At 42.5% G+C, this 14,425-nt stretch overlaps 1 protein-coding gene across 8 annotated transcripts in view; it reads right to left on the bottom strand.

The window, feature by feature from the left end:
• sox5 (SRY-box transcription factor 5) overlaps positions 1-5,909 on the bottom strand; it is a 93,751-nt gene extending 87,842 nt beyond the window's left edge. For 2 of the 8 annotated variants that reach the window (XM_071501614.1, XM_071501618.1), the window contains exon 1: positions 5,629-5,907. In XM_071501614.1, the coding sequence (XP_071357715.1) occupies positions 5,629-5,705 (77 nt within the window). In that variant the 5' untranslated portion in view covers positions 5,706-5,907. Of the gene's footprint in view, positions 1-5,628 lie in introns of all 8 variants that reach the window. The other 6 variants (XM_071501616.1, XM_071501613.1, XM_071501611.1 and 3 more) reach the window with 6 other exon arrangements.
• Positions 5,910-14,425: the final 8,516 nt, after the last annotated feature.

The raw sequence follows: 14,425 nt of genomic DNA, 5'->3' as shown, positions 1-14,425 counted from the left end.
CAGTCATGTGTTGTGTATGTGTGTAGTGAGGGGGAAGGGAGGGTGGGTGCAAAAGACGTGGGCTAACTCATGTGGCCTCTGGGACTACCTCTCTCTCTCTCTCTCTCTCTCTCTCTGTCTTCCTCTCTCATCCATTCATCCACCCAAAGCTTTAGTCACCAGCAAGACATCGCTCCACATACTTTCCTTGTCATGTTTTCAGCTTTTTTTCCCCCTCTTTAAAACCTTATTTATGTCTTTACACTGAGTCACCGGACAACGTGATCGTCACTGACATTCAGCACGAAAGAAAGGATGGAATAAGGATGAAGGACAGAGGGAGAAATGACGAGGAATATCTATCTATCTATCTGTTTAGGGCTGGGCAAAATCTGTTCATGGGAAAATCTTGAGTGTTGCTATAGAAAAGGGAAGAGAGGCAGAAAGACGGAGTTGGGGGAGGAGGGAGAGAAAAAACAGACGGAGAGAGGAAAAGTGCATCCGGTGGACGGCGGTCCCGCTCCCCTGGTGTTTTTGCGAGGGGGAGACGCTGCATAATGTTTATTGAGCGAGGGACAGTGTTTTTCCATTGTTGTGCCAGGCCACTATTTGTGCTGCATTTGTTAAGCAATCCATAAAGCAGTCACAACATTTGTCTCACTGTCAGCGACTTGGCCTGCCCCTGTAAACCACACACACACACACACACACACACACAGATACAAGCTCATTCTCTCACGTAAATGACAACACACGATTACACACACGCACACACACACGCACGCACACACGCACGCACGCACGCACGCACACACACACACACACTCCCAGCTGGCCTCTTTCTTTCGTCCCTCACTTTGAAACTCTCCCACCTCGGCCCAAATGGTCTCCTCCTTTTTCCTCTGACCCCCATCCCTCTCTCTCTCTCTCTCTCTCTCTATCTATCTCCCCCACCTCTCTCTCTCTCTCTCTCTCTCCCTCCTTCACTACCTGGAAAGACAGAGTTTTCATTGTAGCGCTCTGGGAGGGAGCTCCAAGCCTCTAACACTGTCTCCTATTGTGGAATGGAAGGATGGTTAACGGGGTGAGTGTGTTTCTTTGTGTGTGTGTGTGTGTGTGTGTGTGTTACAGAGAGAGGGAGAGAGCAACATAGTGAAATTACTGTCAGACAAGATGCCTAGATTGATGGATATCTGAAGAAATGGAAGTATAAGGAGAAGAAGTAGAGGAGAGACACCAAAGGACGTGGAGTGTGAAATCCTGGGTGAAAACACACACACACACACACGTGCACTCAGCTGGACTTTTCCTGCTCTATTGACAATGCAATACCTCTGTCTGACCTTTGACCCCTCCCCTGTGACCTCATGTCATATGACCAGACTCTAGTTAGCCTGGAGGGACACGTCTGTCTGTCCCTCTCTCTCTTTCTCTGTTTTCCACATATACCCTCTCTCTCTTTGCCAGTCACTTCAACCACTCCATCACTCTCTCTTTCTTTCATGCCCCCTTTTACGCCCCCTCCTCTTCACCCCCCTCCCCCTTCCATAAACAACAACAACAAGAACAAATGAACCCTAATTTTCCCCCTCCCTTTCTTCTATTGGCTATCGAAAAGAGTCAGCTGATCGCACCGGGGTGGGAGGTCGTGGTGGGAGAGAGTTGGAGGGGCGCGAGTGTGCTGAGAGAGAGGAGGAAATGGGGAGGAGGTATGGGGGTGTGTGTGTGGGTGGGGGGTGGGGGGGCTTTAGCATTCTCCTCTGGTATTTTTCTGTCTGTCGTTCTTTCTTTCTTGCCCCCCTCTCGCTCTGTGGATGGAGACACGGTTATCAAGGCTCTCTGGGGACAGACAATATGGCCCAGACAATGGCCTCCAGTCCGCGGTTGTGGTGGAGTTGAGGGGTGGGGGGGAGAGCACAAGCAGGAGAGGGACAGGGTGAGAGAGAGGGAGGCCAGGACAGGGCCACAGGGGAAGAGAGGGGCAGAATGGCGCATTAGTTTGCAGAGCACGGACACTCTACTCAATTACTCTACTCTTTCTCTCCCTCTCTCCTTTACACACACAGATTCTCCCCTTCCTCAAACACACACACCACTTTAATCTCACCCTTTTAAATGAAGTACAGCGACACTTACACTGGAAGCAGCACTGCTCACTTCAATTGGAAACAAGTTTTTATCACCAGCTGCAAGAATTTCTCTTACAAAATAAAAGCCAATAAATATTCAAATAAATACAAATAAACAGAGGTGGAAGACACATTTAGTTGAACTCACATCACCTTATAAAAACACTATTACTTAAGTATTAGATGAAAGTTTCAAAAGTAAAAGTACTTTTGCAGAAAAGTAATGATGCAGAATGTTTTTATTGTGATACTCTATGTATAATCTATGCATTATAATTATTAGTACTGATGCATTAAAGTGTAGGCAGCATTTTACTCTTGGCACTGGCTCAGTCTGGAGCTCATTTAACTACTCTATATACTACATATACATTTAACATATAACAATGCATTACATTTCATGAAGGGATAATTGTTTATATGTAAAATCTTAATTTGAAAAATAACCGATAACTACAGCTGCTACAAGTGAATGTAGCAAAGATGACAATATAGGAAATGTGGCAGACTACAAGTATAAAGAGCATAACATAATACATAATAAATCACAAGTACCGTAAAACTGAATGTGACTAAATAAACTCCCACTGGTGAACAAAAATAATTTTTACCAATAAAAAAGAAAAACAGTTTGTCTCAATGAAATTCAGTCAAATCCTTCAGGCGGCTAAAGCCGTCCTTGTTGCTGAGTGCGACGCAAGTAATGTCAGATTGTATCAGAGTGTGTCCTGCTTAAACCGTTCAAAGTGTCGACACATCCCCTGTTGACTGCCCCCCCCCTCCCCCCCCCCCCCTTCAAACTTACTGTCACACACACTCACACACAAACACCCCAATAAACGAAGGAGACAAATGGAGGGGTGTGAAAATCCACCACTGCCTTAACACCATATCGACAGAGACCTCTTCCTCTCCTCTCTCCTCCTCCTCCTTCACCTCTTCAAGCCCCCCCCCCCCCAACTCCTTCATCTCTAGCACTCTCACTTTTCTGTAACCCTGCTTCTTCTTCTCTCCATCGCCGAGGAATGTGTCAGTTTGACCACATCGTTTTTTTCCCTTCATCTCTCTGTCCGCTCCTTCAAACGTCTCTGTTCTGTCTCCTTGTCTGTGTTCAGGTTGCTTTGCTTTGGCTTTCTCCGTTTCTCTCTGTGTATATTTTCTGTTCTGTTTGTGTGAACAGATGAGACTGCGTTGGTGAAGGCAGTCTGTTTCCACTGTTTTTAGCTTCGACTGGAAATTTTGATACACAGCCGAGCGTTAAGAGAACCAAAAAACACTTCAAATCATAGAAAGCATGATGGGAATATAAAATTACAATAGAATATAATAGAAGAAAACTGAGCTTTGTCAAAGAATAAAGTGCTTTTTTATCAGCTAAACAAGACGGAACAAAAATCTTTTTCTGGCTTAAATTAAATAAGAATAAAAATGTAGGTTTTAACCTTCGAGGTGGATGACTCATATTCAACAGATAAAAATATATGAAATGTAAGTAATGATTTCTCACCTTTTAAAAAAACCAAAAAAACAAATATGAAACATATAAAAGACAAATCATCTTCTAAAACTCTTCATCAGCCATTTCTTCATCAAAAGTGGCTCCAAGTGAATTCTAACAACTGTACGATTTAAGAAAAAAGAAGAGGAAGACAAAGAAAAGGGGAAGAAGTGTAGAAAAGTGGAAGAAGAGGAAGTGTGATGAGGAGGTAAAGAAGAGGCACGGGTGAAGGAGGCGAGCGGACACTTACAGAGACGCAGGAACTGAGAGCATCGCGACCACCGAGGCTGGAGCACACACACACTGGCAACTCACGGATTGGAAGATACCCCCTCTCTTGCTGGCTCGCACACATACATCCATCCACATATGAACACACACACACACACACAGACACACACACACACACACACACATACACACACACGGCCAGGGCCACAGTGATGGAGTGCATTACTGGAAAGCAAGAGTTTTAAGCGCTCTCCTCCTAAGTCATTGTAATCCCTGCATTTATCTCCATACATTCTGCTTTTCGTTGTAATCCTTTAAATTTTTAATTCCTCCTAGCTGTTGTTATCTTTTTTTTTCCTCTCTCTCTCTTCAACCACTTCGCCAGATTGAACGGTTTATTAATAACACATTTTTGCCACATCTAAATGTGTTCTTAATTCAAGGGGCCCCTGAAATCCTCCCAAACCCACCCCACCGACCCCAGTTTATCTTGGGGAAAAAAAAAAAAAGATTAGTTTCATCGGGCAAAACAGAGCGCTACTTTAATGCAATAAGAGTCAAGCAGACGAGGGGAGAGAGGTGAGTGTGTATGTGTCAGTGCATTCATGTGTGTGTGTGTTTTAGTATTAAAACGCCGGGGTATTATAACATAATCTGTCTCTCACAGCATTAGCATCAAACAACCATTATTCCACAGGCAAAAGCCACTTCTGTTGACAGTGTTGGAAAAGGGCAAGGTTAGAGGGTTCACACCTCTAAATGACGCAGACGCGCACAAACATCAGAGAAGCACAGTGAGATTAACATTAGCATAAGGCAAGAAAAAAAAACAACAACACCATGCAGATAGACAATAGGATTACTGAGGGTTTGCATGTGTTGAATTTGGATTAACTAAAAAATAAATCGTAAATAAGTACATTTTAAAGGAAGAGGCTGAGCAGGGGGGGCAGGGTGTAAACATTTTAATTTCAGACGGAAAAAATAATATATTTTAAGCATTTTTTCTTTTACTTTTTCAGTGTTTAAAAATATAGAAACCCTCAGTGAATTTTTGACTTGTTGATAGTGTCTTCAAATGTTCGGCTCTGACAGAAAGAGACATTAAACTGGCTAAAGCAGAAGTAAATAAAGTTGTGGTGAGCATTGGAGATAAGATGATGAAGGGATCACACATTCTGACTTTGACAGACAGACACACACACACACAAATACACACACAAATACACACACACACACACACACACCTCACTTTCTTTAAGTTTGTCATTCACACACAAACAACACTGTTTTTAGCAGTTTGTCTATGAGGGTATCAAATTGAATGAACACAACTTCAGTCAGGAGGGACAGAGGAGGAAAAAGACTCATTTCTGTCACTGCCGGGACAAACACATGCATGAACACACACAAACACACACAAATATAATGCCTGCTTTGCCCCAGCTTTGCATATGGTATCTTTCCCAAAACCACGGGAGTCAATCATCAACTCTCCTTTACCATGTCTGACTGTCATACACACGCACACACACACTCCCCAGGTTCAAACTCAGCCAACTCGCTGAGACAGTTCACATGTTAAACACACACACACACACACATACACAGACTGAGTCTCTTCTCAAACACACATTCATTCTACTTTATCCTCCCTGTACCATCTCCTCCCTATCGCTGACCCGCTCCGTCCTGTCCTCTATCTCTGTCATCTGCGTGCAAGAGTGTGTGTGTGTGTGTGTGTGTGTGTGTGTGTGTGTAGGAGCGTGCGTGTGAGAAAGCGTCACGTACCTGTTACACTCCTGAGGTAGCTCAGGCTCAGTGAGCATGCTGGAGTAAGGGTCCGTCTCTCTCGACAACAACAACATAAAACAGTCCCACAATGCTCAGATGAACAAGGTTAGTCTCCCCAAGACAAGACGGGATAGAAGTGATCCTTCAACCTCTCACACACGCTGCTGATTCTCTCTCTCTCTCTGTATTCCTCTCTCTCTCTCTACTCACACACTTTGAGCCTCACACCCTCTCTCTCTCTCTCTCTGCCTCTGTCCCTCCTCTTCTCCCTCCCTTGCTGTAAGCTGTGAGATCTAGGCTCAGCTCTTAAAGGGCCAGCAGCAGAGCCTCTTTCTCTTTCGCTCAGTGTGTGTGTGTGTGTGTGTGTGTCTGTGTGTGTGTTTGTGTGTGAGCAGAGGGGAGGGGCCATTTGACCAGAGGGCTCATCACTCCCTGCTCGTGCAAATACACAGCAGTGCTGCCCCCTTCCACAAGTCTATCTCCCTCTCTCTCTCCGTCACACACACACACACACACACTTGGTTTTCACACACTCAACAGTCACAGATCATGTAGACACACTTCAGAGTGATAAGACCACAGCAAAGCCCTCATCCACTTTATTATGCAACAAAGGGGAATTCATCAATATGGTGTGAACTACACTGAACGATATGAAACACAGTCTTTCTATTTTTCTATTTTCTCTACTATGTTCTATAGTTTTATACTTTTAAACTGCATGCCCTGTCAGGAGGCCATGTCTCCTCTACCACAAACACAAATTCTTCTTCATAAACTTTATTTAATTAGAAGATAAAATCTTCAATTTAAGAACTGAACCTTTCACACTTTTCTAATAGATTGAGATTATTTTGTTTTCTTTTTTATTTCAGGGCTGCAATGAGGTGACATTCAACCTACAGCCTCATACAAGAGAGAAAAGCAGCAAGTTATCTACTCTGAGATGCTTGAACTGGCAAATTGTTGAAGAAAGAATTTGATTAACTAACCAATTACTCAGTGTTGACTGCTGCTGTCATATTAAAATTTAAAAATTTAAAGTAGAAATATATGGAAACAGGCTGTTCTATGGATCCAAACTGAATTTACATGAACGTGGACTACTGTATTTTATCAAGAGCCTCCTTTAAACAGAGATCCTGTTATATTGCAGTGTTAGGCATAATTAAAAAAACATTTAGATAGCATGCCAGTGTTCAGGAATCAGAGACATAGTATGGTGTCCTGTCCGGCCATGCTGACGTCGATGCAGCTCTGTGGTAACCTCCACTGCCGGCACAGAGGCAGAACAACTGCCCACCTCCCCATCCCCTGTTGGGACTTTTTATACAGAACAACGAGGTGGAAGAACAGCAGAACACTCCCACCTTCAACAGGCTGTGTGGCACTGAACTTTATGCACTTGCATGAACATCACAACACATTAATCAGAGTTGGTTGATGTGATTGTTTTAAAAAAATGTTTCGTTTTAATTTAGTGACAACTGTTGTAAATCTATTACAGATAAAACAGGTGATGATTGATAAGTGGAACAGTACCAGACACTAACACAGTGTTTCAGAGCCTGGAATAATGCTGTATAAAGCTATGAGTCTATATAATAACACAATTTTAACTGCAGCCAAGAAACTGAAGTGTTAATCTAACATATTTCATAGTTTTCATGAGCAGAACAAAGAAAAAAAGAAGCTAAAAGTAACAGTTTTTACTGCATTTTTGAAATGCTTTGGACTCATTCATGCTTAATGGGTTAACTTGTGTTGCTCCAGCCTCTGTTACTGTCCCTTTGGTTCCACCATGTTAGTAAAGTGAAGCTGTTTTGTGCTCCACTCTGACACACATCATGCTTTTCACATGATTGGCTTCGCTAACAGAATAAAGTTGAAAAAAAAAAAGAAAAAAAAGAAAAAACTGTGGACGTGAAACAAACCTTGAAACAAGATTAATAAGGTATCCTAAGCTCGGAGTGAAATTCCTTCATGGGTTGCTGAATGCTCTGCAACACTGTCCAGATGGGTTAAATCACATTTTCTAATGCATTAAAAATATATTAATAATGTATGTGATGTGAAATCTACTGGACCTGGATTCATATTTTCAGGAGGAAAAAACATTGAAAAATAGAAACTTTATTGCCACTATCTTTGTCAATCTTGAGATAAATGTTACTTTATATCTTCTAACAAGTGAGAAGCAGATTTCAACCCACTTTATTCATCCATCTGTATCCATTTTTACCAACTTCATCATTTCCATCCCTTTCTTCCATGTTTAAATGTCGTCATTCTGAGAATTGCAGTGTTAATATGATTTTTCTATGCAGGGACAAGCATTGCAGCTACTGAAAATAATGCAGCCAATCTGAATCAGTTTGTCTCCATGGCCATGTTTGACAAATGAGACAGAATAAGAGCTTTATCAGACTTGAATCTCCCTTCTTTCTCCTTTGTTTTCATGCAGTGAGAGAGAGACGTTTGATTCGGCAACATGGAGCAGTTTTGTAACAAGAAGACAGCTGAACACTTTCAACAGAACATATGCTGAAGCTCACATGCATGAATGAACGCATGCACAAACACACACACACACACACACACACACACAGGCACACTCACAAAATACACAAACTGACTGAAACCTTCAGCGATCACCCACACCCATTGTGTCCTCAGGTATACGTACTGTATGTGTGTGTATGTGTGTGTGTGTGTGTGTGTGTGTGTGTGTGTGTGTGTGTGTGTGTGTGTCACTAGTGCATGCTGCTTTCAGCCCTTAGTGCTGTCAGTCACTATTAAGGGTGTGTGGTCTACGTGTCACACATACGGCCAATCCAGCTATTGTTCTGGAGAGCGCAGGGAAAAGCAGAGCTGACAGACTGCCACTTCTGTGATACTTTAACACACACGCTCAGACACCGACACACACGCACACACATACAGACACACAGGAAGGCGGGAAAGCAAGCCTTGTCACTGTAACTACTGTAGACAAACACACACACACAGAATGCATATGTTCAGTGTGAGGACATTAAAACACATACATATTAGACAAAAGTTTGACAGTTTTCAGATACCAACAAAATAATCTAAATAGTCAATTTGGTGTCTGTTCTGGAGCTTTCAGTCACATCACACAGTCTTCTTTTGTCCATGTTAGCTTAAAAGTTGAGATTGAAAGTTCAGTCTTGAACTTGGAAACAGTATTTTACAAAACAATCTCACCAAAAGGCCCATTTAATCCTTTTGCTCTTTCCAAGGTCAATAATGGACTCTCAACTTTTCAGCCAAAACGGACAAGAAATACTAACTATTATTATAAGTTGCCTTGCCTTGCAGAGGCGCTGTGTCCAAAGCAAAGTTATAGTGGAAGATATCAGTCACTGAAACATTAGGAACAAACTGCCTGTGTAACACAGCTCTAACAAGTCTAGTGGATAAGTTTCCAAAGATACCAAGAGAAGTGTTTATTATTTATTTAGAGAAATGTGAAATATTTTTCATTTCACACAAAATGGTTTAAATATTTCACCCTGTGCAAACACCATGTTGTCTCCATGAAGAGATGAATATGCAAGATGAAGAAGCTGATATGTGTCATACTGTCAGATGGTGTGTAGCAAGTTAAAGGGAAACTCTGCCGATTTTACACGTCAAAGTCTGTCTACAGGTCTTGGGGAGGGGCTCCAGAGGCAGCTGCGTGCCTTCTGATAAACTGCCTCAAGTAATGTCACTTGAATCACTGTTGGTTTGGTCTGAAGACAAGAAGTTTGAAAAAGAGAAAAATAAAATCTGGTGGTGTGGAGTTAGAGAGAAGTGAGCTGATTAGACCAGCTAGAAGCTACATTAACCACTACAAGTACACTACACCTACACTTCCAACTGAACTGTTGAGTTGCATTGTGGATTACCCACAATGGTGAAAGGTTATGATAAGGAAGATGAAGGCTTGGAATAATGACGAAGATCTCTAGTCGACTGCATCAAGTTTTGATCCTTGTTTTTTTAACTGTCCACCGGAGTCCATTTGCTGAATCTGTAGGGTTCTCTTTAAGGAGGAAGGTCCTCTCACCCAACACACAGATGCCAAAGAATCCTCAACGTCATCATCACACCTACATTCCCTCCATGTTTCCAACACAATACTCCCTTTCACCATCAATCGATCATTGCATTATAAAATATTTGTTGTTGTCTGGTGTGAGCTGTATTCAAAGAATCAGTTTGACAATCAGATGGTTTGACTTTAGTGGTAGAATTTTAGTGTGTTAGTTTTGTCAGTTTCTTTCAGTTAGTTTTGGACCACAGACTGTGATTCAAGTCGAAATGTGAGATTTTTTTCAAAAGTAACAGGTAGTTGAGTATCATGAGAAATCAACTTGCGCTGATGTGACCCCATCCTACTTTTAATTGTAGGAAAATACCTTTCTCTCTCTCTCTCAAACACACACACACACACACACACACACACACACACACACACACAGAGGGAGAGAAACACACAGCTATAAAGCAGACTGAATGATCATATGGGTCGTTACAGATTCTCTGATTCAACCCAAGAGTCTCCTGAAATTGGGTCTCTACAGCCGCAAGTAAAGCAGATCTTTAGTCATCGTGGTAACAATAATAACCACACGGTCTAATCTTAGGGAACAGGCACAGTTTGGTTAGGTCTAGGCACAAGAACTACTCTGTTAGGTCTCAGGAAAGATCAAGGCTCAAGTTAAAATAATTACTTCCATAGGGTGAGAGGACCTTTGTCATCAAGGCTACAATAACAAACAAAACCAACAGAAATGACTTTTGGTTTCATGTAGGAGATGACCAGCAATCTCCGGTGGAAAAGCTCTGTGCGGTGATGTTTTTCACAGGTCTCTAAATAACACTTTCCCATCTTTGCATTGCTTTCATTTACATTGAATTTGTATAACTACATATCATATATGTACAAGTGTATGTATACACAGTCTAAGTAAACGTTCATGCCGATTTCTCCTCCCGCTCTCTATAATACAGCAATATGAACATGTCAATGTCACCAACAATCAGTAGCATTAGTTTTCTATTTACCTAATCTAATCCATGGTCAAATGGAGAGAATACACTGGGAGGGTAAATCTAATCGCATTCCTTGACTAAATTGAGCCCCGATTGGAAACGGCATCTCTCCTTGACCCTGCAAACAGCTGCAAAACCAATGATAACCTCATTTGTGCATTACAGAAACTTAATTTCTCCATTATGCGGCTGAGTCGGCAGCAATCGGTCAACATAACGCAGCAGCGCTGACCTGGGCACACCCCTTGCCCTGCTCCCCCCCTGCCTGCTACAGACAGCTGAGAGAATGGGGATGAGGCTTGTGTTTGTCATTACCATTCACACAATGGGTATGGCTAATGGTGGCCTTCAGAATTTACTTTGCAATGAATTTAGAGATGATTAATTCTGACTTTACAATGGATTCTGCAGCCCATACACGCAATGCAGTGGACAAGGTGCAACAATGAATGTACCATTAGTGTATAGTTTCTCATGTACTTGTATCAGTGAGCGTGAGGTCAGGGTTTCTCAGTGAGCCATGCTGCAAAGAAAGAGCATTTATAGACACCGAAAGACAGGATGTAGGGAAGGTATACACACTTTTTTATACACACATACATACACACACACACACACGTGTGTGTGTATGTATGTGTGTATAAAAAAGCTTGCCCCAGAGTTCTCCTGGAGTTACCAAGCTCCCAGATGTAAGCTAGTGTCTACAGTTATAACATGTTCCTCAGGACTATGATTGTAATATGTTCAGTGAGAGAACAGTAACAAGAAAATGAAAAGGGAGTGTTTCACCTGGGCTAAAACAAAAGAGGCTTGTTAAGTGATTCATAGCTTCATAATCTGAGTTGTGTTTTTAAAAAGGCTGAAGGGAGGTGACACGAGAGAGACGGAGGGAGAAGGTATCACAAAGCTGCTCGCATGAGGACAGGATACACACACACACACAGAATTGAACACACTATTGCAGAGAGACAGGGGGAAAAAAATACCCAGAAGGAACAGCAAATATTCGCAGTGCAGAAACTACACATACACACGTTCATTCACAGTCCAAAAAAACTACACACTCATTCACAAACACAGGAAAAAATCACGCAGAAAAGCAAGCATGTACACACAACGCACACACACACAGTCCATTACAATGAAACCGTTGATGGGAGGCCCCTGTGTCGGGACCCTAACAGCTGTAGTGCATTAAGGGCCGACCATGAACAGGGGCAGGGAGAGACCAGCAGTAAACAACCCCAATGCCTGGTAACATTATTATATATATACACACACACACACACACACACACACACACACACACACACACACACACACACACACACACACACACACACACACATTTTCACAAACATTCACGCGCCATATTATGCAAATGTGGAGACACACACATTGGACACAATGTGGCAAATCAGTGGTTATGGACCTAAGAGGGTTTTCTGTGGAGGAGCAAGATCACATCTAGAAAATGATATTGTTTGCATTTAAATTGGAGAGAAATGAGCGAGCCAGTGTTTGTTGAATATTGCTGCTCTGTGACGCTGTGAATCAAAATTCTAGGACAGAGCAGCCCAAAATCTGGCAATGTTTTTTAGATTTTCACTTGTAGCCATTTGCTGCATAACGGAAGGGAAATGGTCATCCATTGAGTAATGAATGAGTGATTAATATTGATGATTGATTATTCAGTGTAGTTAGCTGTGACATTTTGAGTTTTTCTTTTTTTTTTTTTAATTGCCTCTGTTTCCACTCTCACAAACTGAAAATGCTCATAAAAAAAGAGGCGGATGAAGAGACACTTTTCATTATTCAGGGGACCAGCTGTTGCCAAAGTCCACTTTCTCTCAGTGCTCAGGGTCAAGAATGTACTGTTAACCTCAGATTTTCATGTTAACAGATGAAAATAAATTACAACAGAAAATCTGCTGATTGAATATAATCCTGGGTGTTCTAGAATTGTCCAATATCAACACTCTGTCTGATGACAGGGGTGGATTATTTATACAGCAGTCTGAGCCACCAGCCTGCAGCAATATTGTTGAGCCTATTCTTGTGTATAATATCCATTGCATTAAATGGAGTGGACCAGTTCAGCTGCACTGCCATGCCAACACATGACATAGTGTTGCCACTGCAACGTAATTCCAAAGCACCCATTGAAAAAAAAAAGTGGCCTATTTAAGTTGGCATGCAATTCCTGCTCTTGTTCTTCTTCTTGTGGCCTTTTTTTTGCAAAGGCTGCTGTTGTTCATACACCATTTCACAAGAAAGCTTGCATGCCAACAAGTCTGATCAAGCAGCTCAGTATGGCTCCATGGAGGAATACTTCAGTTTGTCCCACTGCTGCTGCTGCCTGTGCTGCTGCTGCTGCTGCTGCTGGTGTTCTGACAATGTGAGCTGCTCCCTCATGATGAGCCACCACTGGAATAACAGTGGACTGAGAAAAGCTTACATCATTCACCTGACAGTTAAGAGTTTTGGCACCCACAACAGCTTATCTGAGCCTGCATTAATACATTAATGACTCAGAGACACAACAATGGAAAGAAAACCAGATGGAAAACTTGACTAGTGTCTAAAGAGATGCCTTACATCAATCCACAAGTCAAACGCACAAAACTAAACACATTCAGAACATGCAGAAGGAGAATAGGTCCAAAAATAGTTGTGACGTCTTAACACGTTGTTGTATCAGATATTATATTCTAGGTTACATCCCACGACAGTTCAAAAATATCTGATATGATCAACAATTCAGAACTGAGTGTGAAGGCCAGAGGTGTGAATGCTGCTCCTTCTCTCCGCCTGTCTCTCTCTCACATCTCGTCGCAGTCTCAGGGTGAGCTCATATATCAATACCTTTGGCATCTTTTCTTCTCTCTGTCTCTCTCCCCGTGTCCTGGGAGAGGAGGAGAGGAGGAGAGGCCAGCGTTGAGAGGCACAAGCCCCTGTGAAGTGGCTTTATCGTGGGGAGACACGTGCAGGCAGAGGACCTGTCTGAAGGCTGAGTGGCAGGCGGCAGAAGCCATTAAGATAGAGCCGCTATCTCTAGCTGCCAGGGCCCTCTTAATACAGGCAGGGGCTCAGGCCGCTCTCATCCACACACACACGCTCACACACACACCTTCTCTCCAGTGGCACTTGAACTGACATGCAGTGACATGGATGTAGACATGTGCGTGCTCATTTACACTTACAAGCAACTCTTTCTCTCTGTCTCTGTATGTCTGTCTTGAGTCTATTCCACCTTCCAAACCCATCAATCCCTGCCTGGGCAGGAAAAATGAACAGATAAATGGGCAGGTAGAAAGGTAGATACCACAAGACAGACAGACAAATTGCTCTGTCTGCCACTTTCACCACCAAGGTATGGTGGTGTCAGTAATGCGAAAAGTGCATACCAGATTCACCCTTTTGGGACATCCAGGTATGACTATAAAGGAGCTTTCAGACAGCGAGCTGCGAGGTCGAGCTCTGCAGCGAGGAGCTTTCACAGCATCCTGTGCTGCACAGGCTGATGGGAGCAGCACTAACAGCACAGAGCTCCATGTAAAACTTTTCTACAAACCAGATACAACATGTTAATTAGTAAGCAATATGACTGCTGGTAGGTGGATTTTGTTTTTAGTATTTGTGCTAAGCTAACCTAATAGCCTCCTGGCTCCAGCTCCATATTTAGCACACAGATACTGACTCATTTAACTGTCAGCAAGAAAGTTAATAC

Source organism: Trachinotus anak, unplaced genomic scaffold, assembly GCF_046630095.1.
Source record: "Trachinotus anak isolate AG129_WGS33_773 ecotype Australia unplaced genomic scaffold, CSIRO_AGI_Tana_v1 ptg000018l, whole genome shotgun sequence".
NCBI lineage: Eukaryota > Metazoa > Chordata > Actinopteri > Carangiformes > Carangidae > Trachinotus > Trachinotus anak.
The sequence above is the reverse complement of the archived record's forward strand: the minus strand, read 5'-3'. Positions and strand labels throughout refer to the sequence as shown.